Source organism: Leucoraja erinacea, chromosome 20, assembly GCF_028641065.1.
Source record: "Leucoraja erinacea ecotype New England chromosome 20, Leri_hhj_1, whole genome shotgun sequence".
Lineage (NCBI taxonomy): Eukaryota > Metazoa > Chordata > Chondrichthyes > Rajiformes > Rajidae > Leucoraja > Leucoraja erinaceus.
The window spans coordinates 10,889,949-10,914,901 of NC_073396.1; the positions used below are offsets into that span (position 1 = coordinate 10,889,949).

The 24,953-nt window shown below is 41.2% G+C and overlaps 1 protein-coding gene across 1 annotated transcript in view; it reads left to right on the plus strand.

Moving 5' to 3' along the window:
- Window positions 1-18,750, plus strand: part of myo15aa (myosin XVAa) — a 107,664-nt gene extending 88,914 nt beyond the window's left edge. The window contains exons 48-57 of the mRNA XM_055651903.1: window positions 63-193; window positions 313-407; window positions 2,568-2,645; window positions 4,071-4,167; window positions 4,336-4,496; window positions 5,165-5,298; window positions 9,735-9,868; window positions 11,419-11,552; window positions 15,122-15,262; window positions 17,869-18,750. Of these exons, the coding sequence (XP_055507878.1) occupies window positions 63-193; window positions 313-407; window positions 2,568-2,645; window positions 4,071-4,167; window positions 4,336-4,496; window positions 5,165-5,298; window positions 9,735-9,868; window positions 11,419-11,552; window positions 15,122-15,262; window positions 17,869-17,970 (1,207 nt within the window). The 3' untranslated portion in view covers window positions 17,971-18,750. The remainder of the gene's footprint in view (window positions 1-62; window positions 194-312; window positions 408-2,567; window positions 2,646-4,070; window positions 4,168-4,335; window positions 4,497-5,164; window positions 5,299-9,734; window positions 9,869-11,418; window positions 11,553-15,121; window positions 15,263-17,868) is intronic.
- The last annotated feature ends 6,203 nt before the right edge of the window (window positions 18,751-24,953 follow it).

A 24,953-nucleotide genomic window follows, 5' to 3' on the forward strand; every position in this document is an offset into this window, starting at 1 on the left:
CGGTCACTTTCAATGCATAGCTTCAAGTAAAGTATTGAAGTTATTTCCAATATCTGTTGCAGAGATAGCATCCAACGTGGCTGGAGGGTGCTTTATATCCTCACCGCCTATTACAAGTGTTCTGAAGTACTTAAACCATACCTTTTTAAATTAATGGAGACCGTTTGCAGAATGCCTGGTGCCAGTTTTCAAGGTATTTATTTTTATTTCTCTGTATTTTGCTTGGATGCATCCCCTTTTCTCCCCTTTTTCTTTTTTTTCAAAACTAAATGCAGCAATATTAACAGACTGATTCTGACCCACTCTGTACAGGAATTGCAAAAGCTTGTCATCAAAATCTGAAGAAAACGTTCCAGTTTGGTGGTAGGATCCAGTTCCCAGATGACATAGAGCTCAGAGCCATGGTGGTTAGTGAATCGCCTTCTCGTTGCAATAGAATTTATACATTTATTTCTGCCGCTGTTCGTCAAACTTCTCTATAGTTCAAAAACATTCAATAATTATTTTTAAAAATCATTTAAACAATTACAGTATAATTTTTGAAAAAACGTTAAAATAATTTAAACGCTAAAACAAGTTCAACTACTTAAAAAGATAATTTCATTATCTTATACTTATTCTTACATATGATATTTTTCATTCAAATACATGGATCTGTCTAACCTGTTGAAAACTCAATGGAAGGATTCTCCAGTTACACTGGAGAATTACAGCAAAATCATGCTCTGCTGACAATGGCAGAGTGCAGACAGATGTCGTCAGCCGAGCAGGGCCAACAAATTCGGAACTTATACCTTCAGACAGGAGACAGAAACATAGAGTTTCAAACACCTTGACAGTTGTGTCATGGATGGGCAGGTAAAAGCCTGCATCTCAATGTGAACTGGCAGGATTTCCTAATAAGTTCTGGCCTAACATGTCAGACCCACGCACCAACTTTCAATCAAACTTTGGTTTTTAGGTAGAAGGAATCTATTTACAGCTAACTGAATAAAGGAATGTTAGCAACATTTAGATGTAGATGCAAAATATACAGTCCAATAAATTGTATTGTGCAATGTAACATTTTCATGCACTACACAATTTAATGAGATCAAAAACCTGATTGATAGTTACAGTCATCTGTGCAATGCCAGAAATTTGTTGCAGTTCTTGGTCAAGCAGGGTGCATCACAACACTTTTACAAAGTACTTGTACACATTTGAGTGTTACAAACTATGGGGGTCACTCACATCAAACCAAGTATAACTGGAGGATTAAAACTGCCTAAAGATAGCCTGAATTTACCGGGCCTGCTTTTAGGGAGCCTATAATCATCCATTGCCTTCCCTGTGGATCCTACTTAATGCTCCTTTCCACCCAAGCTCCTTGTTGCTAATGTCCTTGGGACATGTTAAAACACCAGTGTAAGTAAATCCTCTCCGAAACATGATAACAAAGCCGACTCCAATCTACCCTCCACCTTGCTCTTCCTAATCCCCAGTTACATTTCTACCACTAAATACTTCTAATAACAAGTGTGACAAGCCCAGTCCCTATCCCTGGCCAGCCACCATTCCCTGTCCAATTGGCACACCACCCAATTCCCCCTACCCCAATCTGGAGCATAGTCACCCACTACCTCCCATGGAACTTTAACCATGATTTAGATACGGTATAATTACTAACCCATGTTCGAAAATGAAGTGTGAAAATATAGATAGAAGTAGATCAGGTTTCAGAGAGGATTTACTTACACTGGTGTTTTAACAAGTCCCAAGGACATTGGCAAAGATTTAGATGAATGGATCTCATTTAATTTGAAGAAGATTGACTGTCATGTACCCCAGGATTCAATGCAGAATCCTTGTGATTTACTCTATTATAAATAAGGACATAATCTTAACCCTGCTGACAGTCTTGCTGATAATGCTCAGGTTGGCGTTTTTATAAACAATGGGAAATCCTTTAGGAAGAAGTAGCGGACAGGTAGCATTCAGTTTTATGTGGATAAATTTGAGATAACACAATATTAGCTGAAAAGCAACGAATTGAAAGAAACATCCCATGAGAAGATATTGAAAGATAATTAAAGCTTAGGGCAATTCCTTGAAAGTGGGAATTGAGATGAAAAATAACTAAATGTGATAGTGATCTTGGAAGCACACTGGTTGCTCACAAATAGAGATTAGACAGTTTGTGGACAACATTCTTGAAAGGACCTGCAAAAGTGTGCAGCATAGTCGGGTCATGATTATGGCAAAGCTAAGAGACTGCATGGCTGAGGAGAGATTTAAGATGCTGGAACTATTTCAATTTACGAGATGCCGGTGGTGAATTAATGGTTTACTAAATTAATAATAGGCTTTGAACAGATGAAAAAGGAAACCAGATTGTGGCTGGGGAATTTCAAACTCACGGGGGGAAGATCGTGAGTAAATGTTTTCAACATAAAGTGTTTCAGTAGTGCAGACGGCTTGTCCACAGGGAATGGATCTGATCAAATTAAGTGGCTTTTTTTTAAGGGCTGGTTAAATAAAACATTCTGTCTCTGGATCATCTTAAATAACAATTCCCTTTTCCATAGGCTGGGAGAAGCTCTAAGCGGCAAGTCTTTTTGTTGCCTGGAAATGTGGAGCGACATCTGAAGATAAAAACCTGCTCGGTGAGTCCAAAATATGCACTTTCAAAGATACCTGAAGTATGGTCCATGGATCAGTTTTAAAATAATCACTGGCTCGCAAAGAAGGAAATCGAATCTTACCTCCAGAGGGTGATAGACATTAACCGGACCATCGCATGTATTGACCTCCCCCTCCCCCGCCCCCCAATCATCAAAGGGATCAATAAGGGGTGCTGCCTTAAAAAGGTATACAGTATCATCAAAGACCCACATCACCCTGGCCACATCTCCTTTTGTTGCTACCATCGAGAAGGAGGTACAGGAAGCTGAAAACTGTAACCACCAGGTTCAAGAGCAGCTTCTTCCCAACAACCATCAGGTTCCTGAACGCTATACACCAGCCTGAGCACCCATGATCTTCTATTGACTGTGTCTTTAGTTGCACCATGGACTTCAAAGTGTTTTTGCACTATTTTGGTTTCCTGATACTATTACGGTTATTAATATATTGTGTTTTTGATTATTAAATATTATTTGTGTTTTACTGCATTACGTTATTAAGTTATTCAGATACAGCAAGAGATTATTTTTTCATTGCAGGTACATGTGACACTCATGGCTAAAGTAAATACAGCATTGAAAATGAAGCCATTGACATCAGTATCCACTATAAACTCCTGTTGCAGTCTCGACCCGAAACATTAACCATTCCTTTGCCTTCACAGTTGCTGCTCGTCCTGCTGAGTTCTTCCCGCAATTTATTTTTTGCTCCAGATTCCAACATCTACAGTCGCTTTGTGTATCCATTATAAATTCTATATCTTGAAAACCATTACCAATTCTGTCTATTACAACTGACAGAATCTTGGTCTAATTTCTGACTCAAAAGATGAACTTCAGATGATATATCCATGCTATCCCTAACATTAGTTCCTCCCATCTCAGTAGGGTCGTTCACCTACCTGTCTGTTTATTTGCTGCTAGCACCAATATGCATACCTTTGTTACAATTAGACTATTTCAACATTCTTGATGGACTCTTCATTCACTCTCATCCTCTTGTTGTCCTCACCTTTTTGTCTTCCCCTTTGACTCCTGCTCACCTGGTCTCACAGACCATGTCCCTCTCATCCTCACTCTCACTTACACCACCGTCTCCTTTTCCCCTTCAATCCTTCTCTCGTCCTTCTCACACACCTTTCACATTTCGGGTCCCTCTTTTTTTTCAATTCACTCATTTCTTCTCTCCCTCCCATCTCTCTCACCTCTCTCATGCCCTGCATTCTCTTTCATCCTTTCTCTCTCTCTCCTTTCTTTCCCCTCCTTTTTTAAATCTCTCTCTTATCCAAGCTCTCTCCATTTATCTTCCCATTTCCCACCAGTTCCCAGTTTGAAAGACTTGTGAAACTCCTGCTTTGATCAAGAATGAATGGTGGTGATAGTTAATGTATTTTTCTCCTGATCTAGGTTGCAGTAGATGTGATTGAAGATTTATGTACTGAAATGGGTCTGCAGAACCCAGAGGCTGCAGAGGAATATTCTGTTTTTGTCATCACCAACAAAGGTATTCCCTTTTACTGCCAGTTTTGGCATGTATATAAGGCATGAGAGTGTGAGGAGATGAGGATGTGGAGAATGGAGCATTTATATGAATAGAGCATTTGTGAGAATGGTGAGAGTGGTTGGACTTTATGATGCAGTTTCATGTGATACTCTCCATGTTCTATTTCAGGGCAAAACGTACAGCCACTTAACAAGAAAGATTATATCCTTGATGTGGCTGCAACAACAGAACAGGTGGATCCAAACTTTACCTTCTGCTTCCGACGAATCCTCTGGATTCAGCCTCTGAAATTTGAGAATGAATTGTGCGTGACTGTGCACTATAACCAGGTATACAAGATATTGTGGTATTGAACAAGCTGTGCATGCCTGGGTATCGCAAGGAGAGAATACTACAAACTTTGTAGTGTTGAATAAGTTTATTGCTTAAAGTAAGTAAATGGAATGACTTTAAATAAGTGTAAAAATATGGTGTCAAAACAAACTGGATTTTCTTCTCCTTCAGTGGGTGAGTCATTTCGCAGTCCAGCCCTGGAACAGTAGCAGTACTGTTGATACAGTATCACTTGCTTCTCTCTACACTTCTCATTACAGTGTTCCTAACCTCAAATGTGTGCTCATTACATACCAAGATTCCCTCACAAGGACAGGCATTGAGAGCGTGAATCCCTAGCCGTGACTGGGACGGAGCTGAAACCAGATTTTTCCTGACCTCACTGCTCAATGGCTTCGATACCTGTGTTCCCAAACTCACCAACTCTTTGGGCCTGAAGTTCCCAGGTTTTATCAGTTGTGGGACCTGGTATTCACAGACTCACAATGGCTCTTGTGCCTTCTGTTCACTAGGGCATTGATTAATGACTGTTTTGCAATATCAGAAGCAATGAAAGTTTTAAATTATACAATAAATGAATAAACTACAGCTTCTCAGAATGAGATTTATTCTGTGTATTATTTACCCGTGACTAGTGCAAATAAAAGTTTGTTTTTTAATTCAGATTGTTGCAGATTACGTGAAGGGGCTCTTCCATGTCCTTAGTCAGGAGATGACCAGTGATAGTAAACTCCAGCAAATGTCAAAACTGGCAGCTCTACAACATCGGGCGAAGGACGGTCTCTATCTTCCCACCACGTGAGTTGATTATAGGAGGTATCTCTTCTCCCTTATTCATGCGGGCATCTCTAGCTAAGGTGATGTTTCTTGCCCACACCTAACTGTCCCAGTAAAGATGATGGTGACAGCCTTCTTGAACCATGCAGTCCTTTGGAGAGTTCCAGGGAAGTTCTTCCGGTGATGGAATTTCAGCATCTAAATTCAGTGAGAGCAAAAGAATGACAATTATATCCAAATCTGGGTGATATACAACCTGCAGCTGGTGGTGTTTCTGTCCCAACACTGCCAACAGTTGTTGTGAATAAATCTTAAAACTGACCTGGTTCCTCACTAAAAGTAGATGGCTGAACTGCATATCATGTGTTCTTGTTCATAATGGAACTGATTGCCACCATGTTGATTACAATCTCCAAGAATTGCTATCATCCAGATTACGACCTTAAATGTTATTTTATACCACAGTAACTTATAGTGGAGACGTTATACAAAATAAATTCTGGGTCATCAGCAGAGGTTGTTATATTGCGCAGATATCCCTTTCTGTGATTTCTTATGAGGAACTTCGGCCAGGCTTGCATCCGACCACATATCACCTGCAAACTAGGATGCATCACCCATGGTCAGTCACTACTATGAGGAACTTCTCTTGGTGCTGGTGTTCACTTGAAACTGTACCAATCTTGTTTTTAATTGTATACATTCCTCTGATATGAGCAGCATTTATATACGCAGGAAATGTCTGTCAATACATCTATAACAATGGCAAGCACCACTTATCACATCATGCTGTCCATGTATCTGGACAAAAGTTTTAGGTGTACTGTTATTGTTGTCCCATGCATGGGGTGACATTTTCTGGCATGCTTGACTCCCCTTTTCATGAATTTTGCCATTCTACATCCCAGATCAGACATAAAGCTTTTTGTTCTAACTGCTTCCAATGGGTCTTTTGATCTCTTAGACAATTCACAAATTTGCCAGATCTAAAATTTCTCCAAAGATGAAATACCTTGATATGTGTTTGAGTGCCACATCATGGGTTTTCTTCCCAATTTTTGATTGTGTTGTGCTGACTTTATAAATCTCCACTCATAAAGACTGAGTGTTGAAATCTTCTTCCAACCTCTGACCTGTCTCTACAAACAAGATATCTGTGGCGACTTGCAAAGTTGCTAGGTTTCGATGTGTGTAGATTTCCTTTAGAGCTGTTTTCTTCCATTCCCTCCTAAAAACATTCAATATCCTCACAATTACATCAGTCGACCAGCTCAAGAATAGGACTGGATCTGTCCTCTCCACATGGGATGTGAATTATTCTAATGCGTTATCCACGGCCCATGCTTCCTTTGGGATGCTTGTGTCTGAGCCGCTGTTGACTTCCTTTTCCCAATAAAATTGAGTTATTTTCAATATTCTGGCCTAGTAGGTCAGGCAGCACCTATGGAAAAAGAAACAATCTATGTTTAAGATGTGCAACTCTTCACCAGATGCTGCCTTACCTGCTCAGTTTTACCAGCCTTTCCTGTTTTGTTTCTAATTTTCTGCATCTACAATTTTATTTTCACTCAAGTCTCTCTTGTGTTCATGTTTTTACCCGTGCCGTTTCCCACCAATTGCAGATTTACACTGTCTTCCTCGCTTTATTTTTTTATTTCAGTAGGTGCAATTTTAAGAACATATGTTGGTATTTGGCAAGCCAACATAACTGCCCACTGTACTACCTGTCAGTCCTTGTCCATACAGAGCTTATATTCAGGAATTAAACCTCGAGGGCCTGCTTCCTGCTGTTTTTTTTTCTTTCCAGCCATGGGGCTTTCAGTGCACTAGGTAAAAATACTGCTCTTAAAGATGAAAAAATCCCATCCTAGTTACCAGCTACATTGTATTCTTGGCTAGGTGTTGGAGTTCCTATAAGTTCTATTCACTGTAATAACTGCAGCATACAGGAGCTTCAAGCAAGGTTGTTTATTCTAACTTAAACAGGAAAGAACTTGCACTGTTCATGGTATTTATTTACACAACTACATAGAAATAAACTAGACTGAGGACACCCTCCAAGTAAAATGCTAAAAGGAACAAATTTGAACAGATTTGGTGAATCGATGAAAGGCTTTATGCTACAGAAATAGCAGCCTTTTATTCCACCACAGGGTGTTACCTCTTTACCTGGCATTTCTCACGTCAGGGAATAAACTGTAGATGAAAAGTTTAGAGGAGCAGACCAAGCTTGCCTAAAAATGGTGTGCTAACCTTATGGGACTCTGCACGCTTTAGAATTGAACACCAAATTGTAGACTGAACAAAACAATTCCACAAAAGCAGATCAGTTATGCAATCCTCCAACATCCCATTGTCTGTGATGCTGGGGATTTAAATAGTACAGGGTAATTGGGAAAAGTCTCTTTTCAGTGAGTGAGCTCAGTAAGTAAATGCAAAAGACAAAGCTGGAACATTTGTAACCATCTTACGCTGTAATTTGTGGTGTAATCCAACTCGGCTTCTTCATGAAGACACAACCATTAGAAAGTGCAGTAATGAAAGAATACTCTTAACTCAATGTGATTTCAAGAACTGACTCTTAGTGTGGACTCAGACAACTAGCTGAAGAGTTTTGTTCCTGTAGACTATCCATGCCTCTAATCAAGGTTCCAACACTGAAATCTACCAACAATTTTGGAACAATTATAGGCATGCTCTATGTAGACAAAGCAGGAACAATTGAGTTCAGTTAATTACCACCAATGAAATGTCAATGACCACCAAAGGGAAAGCACAAATGGTTGGAATGATCTTGCACGTAAGAGGATAAATTGTGTAGGTTGGAGGTCAATGATTCCATCCCCCAGGTTGATTGCAGGAGTTCTCAAGGCAGTATCTTAGGATCAGTATCTTCAAGTCAAGTTAGGCTTACAATCATACGCACAAGTACAGTGAGGTTCAGGTAGAATGAAAAATCTTCATTTATTACAATTGTTTCATCGTAGAACTTACTTCCCATCAAAAAGTCACGTATTGGGAACGTTCACTGATGATTGCACAATGCTCAATTGCCATTCACAGTTCCTTAGCAAATGGAGCACCCACTGTCAATGTGGAGCAAAACCACAATAATATTTGTTGTGTGGCGAGAAGAACAGATCCGGGGCTGTATTCGGTGCAGTGAGTGACGTACCTCATGATATCCTAGACTCCTTCCACTGTCTAGATGGCACAAGTTGGAAGTGTAATGGAATACTCTCAACTTGCCAGGATGAGTGAAAATTCAACAACATGCAATCAGTTCAATACTATCCAGGCCAAAGCAGCTTGTTTTATTATCGTACCATCCGCCACACTCATTCATTCCTCTCACCATGGATGTACAGTGGCTGCAATGTGTACCATCTACATACTTGTTTTTACATACTTGGCTAATAAATTAATTACAATTACAATCTACAAAATACACTGACTGCAGTTACTCAACCAGGCCACTCTTACAGCACCGCCCAAACTGTAAACATAAGAAAGATAAGGACAGCAGGTGTATAGGAACACCCTCACAAGTAGATTCCCGTCAAATGGCACACCAGCCTGACTTGCAAAAATATCACTGGTCCTTCAAAGTTGCTGTATTTAAATCTAAAACTTCCTATCCAACAACATTGAGAAAGAACGTTCACCAGATGAACTGTAGTGATGCAAGAAGTTGGTTCACCAACACCTTCTCATGGATGATTAAGGGACAATAAATCCTGGTCTTGCTAGCCATGACCTGATCCCACAATGAATCAATCTTTAAAATGTAAGTGTGATCTACATGCTGCTCTATTCTAATTAGCTACAACTGTTTTACCAACACCTCCCAAGTCACTGACCTCTATCACCTCTATCATTGACTTAATTCACGCAGTCATGAGGCAGAGGTTTCGAAGGAATAGGACGTTTGCCAATCAGACACCATCAGAGGCGGATGTGAAGAATGAAACATTGGAACCAAATTTTATTTTTTTTAATTCATAGAGACATATTCTACACCATCTTCCACCAGATAGATTCTTCCCAATCCTGCAGCCATATAAACTGATATGAGAGTCTATATTGATTGAACACAGTTAACAGTTACAGAGTCCAAACGAGTCACAGCCAATCAACACCATGGGAAATCTATGCATTGATTTTGGATTTAGTTGGGAAATGAGCCCCATACACTCAGAGGTTCTGGCAGATTAAACTTGCTCTTGTCTAACCTGAATCCTCTTGAGCGGGTGAGGCCGTTTCAGAGGGTTGCAGTGTACCATAGGAGAAACAGGAGAATCAGGGAATTGGGTGGCTATAGTAAAGGTCAGGATTGCCTGATCAACAAATCCCTTGATTACTCAGTTTAGTGTTGATGACATTTCCATTTTTTTTCTATGAAGTTATCATTTCCTTCTGTGTGAAATTCTAACATAATTTCCTTCTATCTTTACAAGTCGTGAGGTTCAAGATTACGTCCCTGTGAAGGTTTACCAACATCAGCGCCCACAATCTTGGCTGAGTATGGTAACTCAGAATACCCAGCACGTCCAGGCTCTTAGCCCACATCAGGCCAGAGCCCAGTTCCTTGGTAAGTATCTAATTTTACTCAGTGGATTATGTCTTGCTGTTGGGTTATCCCAAGGAAGTTGTACCAAGACAGGTACGATGTTCTGCATTATTTCCCTGCCAAATACAACATTGACGTTAGCCACAACTTGAAGGGGGAGATTCAGAATGGAGAACATGGTAAAACATCAACCTAATTGATTTTAAGGTTCCATGCCATTATCAACATTTAGAGGATTGTAACTGGCCCAAGTGTTCATCAACAAAGGAGAATGGGAAAAATCCAGTCATCTCAATTCTGCATTGTACCTCGGTGACAATACCATGCACAGTACCATGTCACAATCAGGTACCATTGAACCATTGCACACAAAGTCAGTTAATGAAAGTATGTTGTGATTGAATTCCATGATGTAGTCTAGACTTTCATAAACCCAACAATGTGGATATGGTGCTAGGAGATTCCTATTACAAATAGAACCATAAAATAAATGCAAATAGAGCACAGTCTTTCTTGCATCCACCCATCAAGCACCTTCTGTCCCAACTAAGGGTGAGCCTGTGGTTCTCACATTGATTTTATCAGCCATCTCAAAACTGATGGAACTTGGGTAGAAGAAAATCATCCACAATCCCCAGTGACTGCACATGTGAGAAAGAAAGAAACAGAAGCAATTTTATTGGTTTTAACAGTCGGAGGAAACATGAAACAATTCAATTTGTTTAGAACGTGTAGGAAGGAACTGAAAATGCTGGTTTAAACCTAAGATAGACACACAATGTTGGAGTAACTGGGTCAGGCACCATCTCTGGAGAGAAGGAATGGATGACGTTTCAGGTTGAGACTTCGGGTCTTCGAGTCCAAAGATTAAGTCCAAAGGTTTATAGGTTAATCGGCTGGTATAAGTGTAAATTGTTCCTAGTGTGTGCGGGATAGTGTTAATGCACCAGGATCACTAGTCAGTGTGGACTCGGTATGCAGAAGGACCTTTTTCTACTCTGTATCTTTAAAACCAAAACTAAATCTCAAAAAGGGAAGCGGCCGTTCCAGGGTTCCCATGCCGCCGAGAGGATTCTCTCAACACCGGAGCACCATCATCCGGCGAGAATGGCCTGGAACATCGGGCCTCCTTAAAGGCGACTGTGGAGGCCTTAATAGGCCCGACTATGGGTGGACATGGGACGGGGACTGGACACTGTGCCTTCCCTCATAATGGGAACCATTGTGGGGGGATATTTTTATGTTTAAATTTCTTTATTATTGTTATGTTTGTATTCTTTCTTTATGTGCTGCATGGCAAGAAGCATTTCACTACGCCTAGGTGTATGTGATCAATAAAATTATTTATTTATTTATTATTTATTATTATTATTATTATTAAAAGGGTCTCGACCCGAAACATCACCCATTCCTTCTCTCCAGATGATGCCTGTCGTGCTGAGTTACTCCAGTATCTTGTGTCTACAATTTGTTTAGCGTCTGGATCATAATCTTTTATAGGGTAAGATTCACTGAACTTTGAATTGCAAGCTTGATTTGTTTCAGTGAATGGTTTATCTCTACTCACACAGGTCTTGTGAGTGCATTCCCTATGTTTGGATCATCGTTCTTCTACATTCAGAGCAGCAGCAACAATACAATAGTTGCACCCTGCATTCTAGCTGTCAATCAAAACGGACTCAATTTTTTGGACAAGGAGACTCATGTGAGTAGCTAACAATAGTTGTAGCTGAAGATAATTTCAGTCAGTTAGAAACCATTGAGCAAAAGGACATCAACATGTCAAGCTTTCTCCTACTTAATCTGACATACAGTCTTTCATGCACATGCTCACCTTTTGAATCGTCCATGCAGATAACATCTGTAAAGATTGTGCTATAAAATCAGAACAAAAAAATAGCAAAATGTTTCCGTCATTGTTTTCATTATAAGATATAGATGTTTCTGACAAACCCAGCATTTATTTCCCATCCCGAAAATACCCTTGCAAAGGTGGTGGTGGCTCGCTGCCTTGAATTTTTTACAGACTATAGCAAAGGTAAGTTTGCAACGATATTGGATGCTGAGTTCAAGCACTTATTATTATGTGACAAAACTAATGCCGGAGATTGGGCAGCACAGTGGTAGAGTTCCTGCCTTACTGCTCCAGAGATCTGAACACAACTATAGGTGCTGGCTGTACGGAGTTTGTAGGTTAATTGGCGACTGTATTTTACCCCTATTGTGTAGAATGCAAAACTGGGATAACAGAGAATTAGTGTATGGGTGATCATTGTTCGGCACAGACATGGTGGACCGAAGGGCCTGCTTGCATGCTATATCTCTAAAACTATTTCCAAGTCAGAATAATATTGGCTATGCAGTTGGTGACATTCCCTTGAATTTGCTGCCCTTGAACTTCTAAGTGGTATGGGTTGTAGATTTGGGAGGTGCAGTCAAAGAAGCTTTTGTGAATTTCATTGGTTCAGTCTTTGATGAAACACACTTCTGCAATGTTGTTAGTAAAATTACTTCCCAGGTTCCATGCTTGAACATTTGTTCAGGTCAAGCTGCTTGCAGGCCTGAGCTGCTTAATTTATCCTTTTGTTTCTATTTTCTCCATCCTTCAATCAAGTGTTTAATTTGGCACAGCTCTCTTTTGCTGGTACCGCCAGGTTTAAAGACTATTTCCTAAACTGGAATTCAACTTACTACTGCTTTCAAGAATAAAAATGGGGCACACATTTTCATGTCCATTGGATTTCCCAATAGAAAGCTTGGAAGTGTCTGATAACACCATCAAGTTCCCTTATGTCAAATGATCTTCAGTTATGCTTCACATACGGCAGCCAAATATCTATAATTTTATTCCATGAAAACTATCCTAAATGCATAGACACATAGAAAATTGGTGCAGGACTAGGTTATTTGGCCCTTCAAGCCAGTACTGCCATTCAATGTGATCATGGCTGATCATCCACAATCAGTACCCCGTTCCTGCCTTCTCCCCATATCCCTTAATTCCGTTAGCCCCAAGAGCTCTATCTAAAGGGCCTGTCCCACTTACGTGTCCTTGGCACGCAAATTACGTGACCTCGTGGTCGCGTTGAGGTGTACAGGCATCGTATGGCCGCGTGGGGCCGGTCCCACTTAGAAGCGCGGAAGGGTATGTAGTTGTGCGCGACATCGCGCGGGGCTCCGAAATGTTTGCAGTGAATGAAATCTTCGCGCGCCAATGGCCTGTCGCATAACTGACGTAAGTGGGACAGGCCCAAGACCCTGGCGCGACGCAACGTCTCACCTCCAACAGCAGCAGAAGCAGGCAAACGATCGCCGATCTCAGCCTGGGGCTCACGGCCGTTGCGGTCCGGATCCACCCCCACTTCTACTCCCAGAGCGGGGCCAAGAAAATTGAAGATAGACACAAAATGCTGGAGTAACTCAGCGGGACCGGCAGCATCTTTGGAGAGATGTAATGGGTGACGTTTCAGGTCAAGACCCTTTTTTTCAGACTGAAGAAGTCTCGACACAAAACGTCACCCATTGCTTCTCTCCAGAGATGCCGCCGGTCCCGCTGAGTTACTCCAGATTTGTGTCCATCTTCAAATGACGTCACGCGCTCCAGACGGCTGTGCGTACGCATGTAATTGCGCCCGACCTTCGCAGGACCATCGCGGCTCATCACGTAATTTGCGTGCCAAGGACACGTAAGTGGGACAGGCCCTTAACTCTCTTTTAAATGCATCCAGTGAATCGGACTCCACTGCCTTCTGAGGCAGATAATTCCGCAAATTCCCAACTCTCTGGGTGATGGTCATTAAGGCTGATTGCAAATGTTCTTTACTCACACTGCTAGTGGTTTCCTGAATAGAGGCTAGCTAGAAGATTAGTCACAGAGTGCCCATGAATCTTTTTGTGTGCAGGATATAAAAATGTAGCAGTATGAGTTTCCACAATGCTGCCCTTCACACATCTGCATTTCATCATAACAGTGTGTTGAAATGCTAAAAGATAAAAGGCTCAAAGTACTGGAGTAACTCAGTGGGACAGGCAGCATTCCTGGAGAATGTGGATAGGTAACCCTTCTGCTCTCTTCTTACCCAGATCAGCGCAGTTCCAACATATAAGCAGTTCCATGCCTTCCAGGATGAAAGTTTCAACTCAATTGGTATTTCACTTCACCACTTTAAACATTCACTTCCTCTACCATCAGGGAATTATGGCTGTAATATATAAATGGAACAATTCACCAAGTCTTCTTTGGCAGTTCCCAGAAGTTTGTGACTACTTACAACAACAACAAATATATATAAATCCCACCACTTCCAAGTTTTGTTTGGAAGAAGATACAATTTTGATATGGAAATCAATTTTCATTCTCCCTTTGTCACTATTCAAAATCTCTGAACATTACCTAATGCTTGTGTAATTTCAGAAAATGATTTTGACTTCTCCATTTACACTTCTGTATAGACTTAGCCATAGAGATGGCAGCATCGCATGAAGGAAGCTCTGATCGCATTCTCAAGGCATTTAGGGATGTACAATGAACGCTTCATTGTTAAAGATGCCCACAGCCCAGGAATGAATTAAAATGTTGAGTGAACCTTTCGCACGTCTTCCTTAGGTTGAAAGAGCAAAACTGCACTCTGGTCATGGCCTCATCAAATCTTATATATACCACTATTTTTTTTCTTTCCATTATCTTTTATTATAAAGGATAACATTGTACCATAACTAATTGATTGAAATAAAATAAGAAATGCTCAGCAGAATGGGCATAAGTATTCGAGTAACTGTTAACATTTTAAAATAATGACTTTTCTTAAGAACTGGGATAAAATGGAGATTGTAAGTTTTAAGATGTAAAGAAAATGGGGTGGGTCAGGAGGAGAAAAAAAGTTAAATCAAAAGTTAATTTAAAAGACAAAGGAAAAATGAGGAAACAAGGAATTACTGGCAGGGGCAGCTATGGTGCTGATTTAGGAGAAATCTAGAGTAATGGTCCCTGGGGTTGGTGGAAGGGGAAGGATTGAGAAAATGCACAGTGGCGTCGGTGGAGCTGCTGTCTCACCGCATCGGTGTTCCAGGTTTAAATTCAGGTACTTCGGTTTCCATCCATATGCCATAAACTTGCAGGTTTATAGGTCAATTGGCCTCTGTGCATTGCTCCTAATCTGTAGGGAGTGGATTTGAAAGTGGGATAATAGAACTAGTGTGAACCAGTGATCAATGGAATTGTAAGAGATATATTCAGAAAGTTTATGACAAATTATATTATGACACTTTCTGCAGGAGCTGATGGTCAGTTTCACATTGAAGGAGGTACAGTCCACACTAACCGAACGATTGGATCCCACGAACAGCTATCCATATGTTGAGATTAAACTTGGAGACTTGATGTCGCAAAGAATAATGCAACTTCAACTTGACCAGGTATGGAAGGTTGTTTGAAAACATTCAATGTCTATAAATAATTAGATGCCGCAAGATTTAGAAGCAAATCTGTATCTTCCATTATGCCTATAGGCAAAGTCATACAGTGTGTCCTGACAAGAATCAGAAAGGATACTATCTCCTGTCCCCCTGGGCCATATAGTCTTTTAAAGACTGGAGTCCCCAAATTGGACAAACCTTAAGAGGGGGAAATCTGGTTGAAAAGTTAGGAAACAAATTTCCCATTGGGCATCAAGATACCCATAACTGGTACAATGTTAGACACATAATGCTGGAGTAACTCAGCACATCAGGTAGCATCTCTGGAGAACATGGATAGGTGATGTTTTGCGTTGGGACTCTTCTTCAGACTGAATTAATGGGGGGGGGGGATTGGAAGCAGGAAAAAAACAGGATAAATTTGGGCCAGAACCAGATAACCTCAGACAAGGAGGTTCCCTGATACACCGAATGTTGGCTAGAGACAGTGAGAGCCGGACAGATACGTTGTGGAAAAACTGTGGGACTGGTTAAGTGGACTTTTAGTGGAAAAAGGAGGGGGTGGAGAGGGGGGGGGGGGGGGGGGGGGAGGGGGAGGGGAGAGATGTTTAAAGGATACCTAAAATTGGAGAATTCAACATTCATACCTCTGGGTTATAAACTACATGTGAAATATGAAGTTCTGGTCCTCCAATTTGCATGTGGCCTCACTCTCGCAATGAAGGAGATCCAGGACAGAAAGGTGTGTATGGAAATGGGAAGGGAAGTTAAAGTGGTTAGCAAACAGGAGATCCAATAGGCCTTGGCGGACTGTGAACAAGTGTTCAGCGAAATAGTCATCGAGTTTGTGCTTTTTCTCGCCAGTGCCGATACCCACATCGGGTACACCTCATCTACTGCATCTGGTGTTCCTGATGTGTTGGAAGATGCGTTGGATGCAAAGTCTGGTGGGGTGAGAGATAAGGACCAGGGGAACTCTGTCTTTGTTGCGTCTGGGGAGAGAGGGAGCAAGAGCAGAACTCCAGGACACAGAAGAGATACAGATGAGGGATCTATCCATGACAGCGGGGGAGGGGGAAGTCACTTTCACTACAAAACCAGGACACCTCAGATGTCCTCATATGGAAAGCCTCCTCTTGGGAGCAAATGCGACAGAGACGAGGAATTGAGGCGTAGTTATTACATTTTATTATAATGGGACAGTTTTTTTTCTTCTCTAAGTTGAACAATTCTTTCAATGGCAATGCACCATTTACTTGCAGTTCTGACAAGGAATGTCCAGGCTGTTGTCATGTTGCGATCAGGAACTGATGCGGTAGAGCTGTCCATTCCAAATCCAGTTTACTGAGGACATTCTAAAACCATGGCTGAAAGCTGATAACACGTGGGAAGTTCTGTTTCATTTTCCTGAACTTCCTGTACAAAACCGTGGTTGGGAGGATGTGCTAGGAAATAATAAAACATTCGATTTCCAGAAATCCTCGATTCTATTGGCATGGGTCAGAAGACAAGGTCTTTCCTCACTCGAATGCCACAGCTCAGTAAATGAGGAAGTTTCTAGGAGACCACTGCCCACATGGAGGGAATCAACTTGTTTAAAACCTTGGCCAACTGAGAGAATTCTTCAGCAGCTTGTTTGCATCTCCCCACGGGATTCAAAGTATTAAAAGATGTAATAGATCAGACACTACCACTTGGAAGGTTAGTCTGTCAAACAACTAAAATCAAAAAAGGATTAGTGGGTAATGTACCAGCTAGATTTTTGCAAGTGACATCAATTCCCTGGGTTAGGAATGGAAAGCATGTCTAGTTACTTGCAAGACAAGGTTGATTTGTGCAAGTGCACAGGTGTGTACACTGGAGAGGATTGGACCATGCTATACACTTTATATTTGGATCTTCTAACAGGATTTGCTCATTGGTTTGTTCACAATGATAAAGCACAAAGTGCTGGAGGAACTCAGCGGGTCAGGCAGCATGTGTGGAGGGAATGGACCTTCTTCAGAAACATTGTCTGTCCATTCTCTCCACAGATTGTGCTAATACACTGAGTTCTTCCAGCACATTGTGGTTTGCTCGACATTCCAGCATCAGCAATTTCTTGAGTCTCCTTGTGTATAAGGGTGATCTGTTAAAGCCCTGTCCCACTGTACGAGTTCATTCAAAGAGTTCTCCTGAGTTTGCCCTAATTTGAACTCGGAGACTTACGGTATTGGCCGCTCGTCGGTACTCGGGGCTCTCGTGGACATTTTTCAACATGTTGAAAAATCTTCACGAGTCTTCCTGAGCTTACCGCGTTTCCCGAGTACCTGCCGTTAGTGTTACGAGTCGCTAAGAGACGTCCCAGAGCTCTGACGTACCCGCTACGTTCATTCTACGTGCTTACCATGAGTTTTTTTTTTTTAACTCGGGAGAGCACTCGTGCAGTGCGACTGGGCCATTACTGTATATCTTGAAACTGTTACCCTCAGATGGGATAAGGAGCAGACAGATAAATGAGGTTAAGATAGAGATAATTCTAAAAGAATGATGGAAAAGGACTGAATAGCTTCTTTGGGATTCATATTGATGGCTCCTCCGTAACCACGTGATCCATTCTCCTGCAGGCTCTGGAAATGTGCCGTGTCACAGCCATGCACGTGGAGGCAATGCTATTGGCTCGAGAGAAGAGGCTGACCCTTCCCCCCAGTGAGATTACCATGCTGTGAGTGGCCCTGGCTGGCCAGTGGATCTACTGGAACCTAATATAGGAACTGTACTCTCATCAATTCAACAGGCCATAAAATGAACACCAAGAATAAACATGACATCTGTTACATTGTAGAGAATAAAATATTAAATATCACAGTGAAATGTAAAAAGTCAGATTGTAAGCTTCAATATAAATAATTGTTTTATGATTTTTTCAGCTCCTAAACATTGGTACATTGTAAAAGTGCAATAAATATGACATGTTTTTAAAATAATATTTTGAATATATTCAATGCAACAAGATTTTATTTTGAGGTTTTACAACATCTCCCATCTATTATTAGTTGCATATTAACACTAAATTTCCATATTTTTATATAAATTAAAAGATTTTTGGTGCTTGCATTCGGTAAATGTGGTATATTTTTATAAAACTAGAATTGAATCATCTGTTGAATATTTGTATTATGGAATCCAGATAAATAACTTCTTTTTTTGTACAATCTCTTGCATGAACTTTAATTACATTGCTTTTTGAGGACACAGTGAACTTCTTCCACTTGCTTTGAGTTTTATTTCCCAGAAAAACTATATTGATAAAGGATGAACATCGATAATATCTGCAATGGTAAATATAAATAATGTTTTTAACATTGCTTAAGTTTCAAAATTCACTCCTTTGTACTCTGACATTTTCATTTTAAAACTGATCTATGCAGGTTTACTCGATTTCCCTTAGTAATCTCCAGTAACTACTTACAAACAATCCTTTGCAATAAAGATTCATGTAAACCATGTGTCAAACTTTATAGACTGATTATTTTCTTCGATTAGTCAGTGTCCTATGTTGTTGCATGTTAGGTTGGCCACAAAAAGCAGCCGTGATCGGCTGAGTAAAGTTCCCAGCTTGTGATAGTAAAACTCTTACAGGAAAAAATCATCCTGCTTGCCTCAGCATCATTACGTAAATGAAATATTGCAGAACATAACAGAGAATAATTCAGCAGTTAGAGGAGAACAAATAGACCATTTATCTCAAAACATGCTGTGGATGTCCTGTCTATATTTTACAAGTAAAAATAAAAATCCACACAATTTAACTGAAAAACATACAATTTGTATGAGGGCACGGAATCCTTAGACAGTGTAAAGCACAGATTGTTCAACTTTTCTGAAGGGAATGAAAAAATGATTTAGAGACAGAGCAAATAATATTAAGAACACGAGAGTAGAATTTCATAAAATTATGCAAATTTTCAGATGGTGTACAAAAGCTATGATTACTTCATCTAATTTGTTTTGGAATCAATAATAAGACAGCCATTTGTTTAAAATGGTTGATAGGAAACTTGGGAGGGAAATTAGGATGTACTCCTTCACTCATGATTATTGAAAGATGGAATGTTTTACATCAGCAACTGCTGAGCCCACAGAATCAAAGATAAATATTCGCAGATGAATGCAATGTTATGGGTGGAAAATGTTGCTGTTAGGTTATTCAGTTCAGTTCAGTTTATTGTCACGTGTACTGAGGTACAGTGAAAAGGCTTTGTTGTACTAAAGAGTGGCTACAGAAATACTGAGCTGAACTGTCTCCTATACTACTAATTTCAATGCTTTGTTAACTATCACAAACTATGAATTTGACTCAATTTAAGTGATTAAAATCAGGTAAACAGGTCATTCTCTTGCATCGTTCTTGGACATGACATGCCGGAAATCCCGTTGCCATGTCAATTGGTCTCTTGCCTATGAGAATTTTCCCTACGCTCATGTGTCCCAGATCCTTGAAAGTGAATCTTAGTATGAAATTATTCTTCATAGAGATGTGATTGAGGTGTTCAATGAAAGAAAGCTTGGGGGGAATATAAAAACTGACTGTAAAAGCTTCTATAGGTATGTAAAAAGGAAAAGATTAGTGAAGACGAATGTAGGAAATGGCAGAACAGTTAAACAAGTACTTTGGTTCTGTCTTTACTAAGGAAGACACAAACAATCTCCCGGAAATACTAGGGGACCGAGGAACGAGTGGGAGGGAGGAACTGAAGGGAATCCACAATAGTCAGAAAATTGTGTTATGTCACGGGCCTCCAAACTTTTCAGTTTAAGGGCCACATTATATATTTGGCACATTTTTGCGGGCCGTAGGGGAACCACTACACACCGACCCTGGCCGACCTTGCCACCAACTAGCTCCACCCCATCGCTCCACTCCCCACCCCACGCTACCACCCCGCACAACTTGCCTTTGTAACACTGGAGCGGCAGAGTCGCTGCCTCACTGCGCCAGAGACCCGGTTCCATCCTGACTACGGGTGCTGCCTGTACGGAGTTTGTACCCTGCATGGGTTTTCTCCGGGTGCTCTGGTTTCCTCTCACACTCCACGATTGCAGGTTAATTGAATTTGTCCCGAGTGTGTGTAGGATAGTGCCAGTGCATACGAGCATCACTTCGATGGGCTGAAGGGCCTGGTTCCATGCTGTATTTCTAAAGCTGCGCTACCACAGAACCCGCTAAATAGCCCCACCACACGGAACGTGTTAAGAGCTTGCTGCGTGCCAGAGGTAGAGAGAAAACACAGAATTATAGACCAGTTAGCTTAACATCGGTAGTGGGGAAGATGCTGGAGTCACACAAGAGGTTAGTGTGCAAAATTAGACCACATGGTATTGGGGGTAGGGTATTGACATGGATAGAGAACTGGTTGGCAGACAAGAAGCAAAGAGTAGGAATTAATGGGTTCTTTTCAGAATGGCAGGCAGTATCTAGTGGGGTGCCGCAAGGCTTGGTGCTGGACCCCAGTTGTTTACAGTATATATTAGCGATTTAGACGAGGGAATTAAATGTAACCTCTAAATTTGCACATGACACAAAGCTGGGTGGCAGTGTGAGCTGCAAGGAGGATGCTATGAGGCTGCAGGGTGACTTGGATAGGTTGGGTGAGTGGGCAGAAGCATAGCAGATGCAGTGAAATGTGGATAAATGTGAGGTTATGCACTTTGGTGGCAAGAACAGGAAGGCAGATTATTATTTGAATGGTGTCAGATTAGGTGATGGGTAAGTGCAACGAGACCTGGGTGTGCTTGTGCATCAGTCACTTGAAGTAAACATGCAGGTACAGTTTAGGAGCAAGGAGGTCCTACTGCAGTTGTACCAGGCCCTAGTGAGACCGCACATGGATTATTGTGTGCAATTTTGGTCTGCTAAATTGAGGAAAGACATTATTGCTATTGAGGAAGTGCAACAGGTTAATTCCCGGGATGATGGGACTAATGTATGATGAAAGAATGGGTTGACTGGGCTTGTATTCACTGAAATTTTGATGAATGAGAGAGGATCTTATAGAAACATATAACATTTTTAGAAGATTGGACAGGGTAAATGCAGGAAAAATGGTCCCGATATTGGGGGAGTTCAGAACCACGGGTCACAGTTTAAGAATAAGGGGTATCCCATTTAGGACTGAGACGAGGAAAAGCTCTTTTACCCAGAGAGTTGTGGATCTGTGGAATTCTCTGCCACAGAAGGCAGTGGAGGCCAATTCACTGGATGTTTTCAAGAGAGTTAGATTTAGCTCTTAGGGCTAAGGGAATCAAGGGATATGGGGAACTGATTTTGGATGATCAGCCATGAACATATTGAATGGCAGTGCAGGTATCGAAGGGCCAAATGGCCTACTCGCATACCTCCTTTCTAGGCGAACACGAAGAAACTATGTGTCGGAAAGAACTGCAGAACTGCAGATGCTGGTTCACACTGAAGATAGACAAAAAATGCTGGAGTAATTCAGCGGGACAGGCAGCATCTCTGGTGAGAAGGAATGGGTGACGTGGCTCTTTTTCAGACTGGGGCTACTTCAGACTTCTTCAGAAGAAACTATTCCCATCGACAGAAGAAACTAAAAGGCCACAAATTTAGAGTTATTATTACAATACAATACCACTTTATTTATCCCAGAGGAAGATTGGTCTGTCACCAGTCAAAATATACAATTACAAGGTATTGAAAGTGTCATGTGCATTATGATAATAATGAAATTTAAAGAGTAATTTGAAAGTATGCGTTCTCCTTTTAACGTATATTTCATCATGATTTGAATTTAGAAACATCAAACCATGACATTAATAAAGGGGGATATATGTTTGTGGAAACTTTACTTTTTTAAAAGTAAGACTTTCGAGAAATATAAAATGCATTCGAAATATACATTTCAATGCACTGAGTCTCTTGCCCACAGTTGGTGAATCGACGACCAGCGGACAGATTTAAGGTGAAGGGGAAAAGATTTAATGTGAATCTGAGGGATAACTTTTTCCATACAAAGGGTGGTGGATGTACGGAACAAGCTGCCAGAGGAGGTAGTTGAGGCAGGGACTATCCCAACATTTAAGAAACAGTTAGACTGATACATGGATAGGACAGGTTTGGAGGGATATGGACCAAAAGCAGGTAGTGTAGCTGGGACATGTTGGTGGGTGCTGGCAAGTTGGGCCGATGGGCCTGTTTTCACGCTGTATCACTCTCTATGACTACATTATACCTCCACCATGCATGAATGCTTCAAAATCAAGTGGTCGAGATTTATTGCCATATACTCAAGCATGAGCAAGTTACATAGAAACTTAGAAAATAGGTGCAGGAATAGGCAATTCGGCCCTTCGAGCCAGCACCGCCATTCAAAATGATCACGGCTGGTTATCTAAAATCAGTACACCTTTCCTGTTTTTTCCTCATATCCTTTGATTTCGCTAGCCCCAAGAGCTAAATGTAATCTCTCTTGAAAACATCCAGTGAATTGGCTTCCATTGCCTTCTATAGCAGAGAATTCCACACATTCACAACTCTCTGGGTGAAAAAAGTGTGTCTTCATCTCAGTCCTAAATGGCCTACCCCTTATTCTTACACTGTGACCCCTGGTTCTGGACTCCCCCAACATGGGGAACATTTTTCATGCAGTTACAGCAAGAGTGAAAATCTAGCAGGCAAGGAGGATGCTTTCTCCAACCATCCCAATTTGAAGGCCACTAACTTCCACTGCTTCTACCCAGTGCTTGGTATCTACTTCCAGCAGCCACTGGTTGTCCTCCAGGATGCACCGAGCCGCAGCCTGGTCCATGCTTGTCACCAGGGCGAATTCGACGCAGAGAATCTCACAGCACAGGCGCAACGCTTCCTCCTCCCGAGGACCGGCCGCCTCTGACGGCCCGGGACTCTTGCACTTAGGCTGCTCCATGGCCGGAGCTGCAGCGGGCGACTCGCCAGTCCCGCAAACACTTGCCAACCCCAGCTCCCCATCCGCATCTGCCCCCGCCGCTGCTTCTGCTTCCATTCCTTCCTCCGCCCCGGCCCTCCAACACCCATGACTAGGTTGCTTTGAGCACGGCAGCGCTCGTCCAAAGTCGGAGACACTGAAACGTCTAGAAAAACGTGCAGCCCCCCCGGGCCCTTGAAAGTTACAGAATGAGATTTATTGAATTGGCTCACTGGGATGGGTGTGCACATGCTGTGCTGTAGTGATCCCAAACCTACACTGATGTCCCTCATATTGAGCAATGGATCATTGCAATTTTACTCTTAGCTGCCTATCTTACTGCTGCATCACTTATAGAACTTTATGTTAATTTTATTGTGTATAGGGTGATTTCACCAAAGGTCAAATGAGCGTAGATCCCCCCTCACGTGACCGAAAAATTTAACTGGAGGACATGTCACTTCCGGTACATGTTAGTGAATGGGGAAACACGCACTTTCACACCCGTTAAAAACATGGAAAACGGCCGATATTTGAGCTGAAAATTTCTGTGCTAGTCGGGGTGACCGTGAGCACAGGCAAAAAAAAAGATACAAAGTAAGGTAATTACAAGAGGGAACTGAAGGTGGAAAAACAGCGGAAGTGCTTAGCAGATATTTGCCGTGGAGATTTAAAGATCCAAAATATCGGGAATTATCGCGTTTGCTCGCTGAATTTCATCAAAAGTAAGGCATTATTGACCTTAATTACCTTACTTTCTATCTTTTTTTTTGCCTGAAAATTTAGGTCGCTGTGCTTCACGGTCACCCCGACTGGCACAGTAAATTGCAGCTCAAAAACTGGCCGTTTTCGATGTTTTTAACGGGTGGGAAAGTGCGTGTTTTCCCATTCACTAACATGTACCGGATGTATAGCATGTACTCCAGTTGAGATTTTCGGTCACGTGGGTGCGGATCTACGCTCCAGTGACCTTTCGTGAAATCACCCTATTCGTTCGTTTTACTTGTATGGCTGTGCGGTCACTAAAATATCACTGTACCTAAATTGGTGCATGTGACAATCAAAGATCCTAGAGGGACAAGATAGACCACTCCTTCGAAATTCAATGGGCTGACGTGTAGTACGCAACGGAACGTCACGGCCGCCATTTGTTACAGCGACACTCGACTTCCGGTATTCCACCCGCTGTGATTCAAAGCAAAGATTATAGAGCTCCGCTATAATCTTTGATCCAAAGCAAAGATCCTCAAGTATCTTGTAGCGGGAACAGACCCCTCCTTTGTGTAGTTTCCCTTGCATTGTATTGCTTTAACACACACTGCAAAAAAATAAATTTAACGTATATATATTTAATATATTTATATGAATGTGTGTCTGTGTGTGAGAGGCAAGTTAGAGATAATAGTTTATTCTCATGTATCAGAAGCAACTTTGATTTAAATCATCACTATTAATTTATTTGTCTTGTAAGATGATATACATAAACCATAAAGGCAATTATATATATAATTATATAGTAATAATAAATATATATGCATATATATATATTTATACACACACATATATACACACATACACAAATGCACATACATATTGATACATTTATATGCATACATATATACACATATATAAATATATATATATATATATATATATATATACACATACGTATATACACACATATACATGCATATATACACATACATGCATATATACACATACATATATATTTATATATATTATCATTT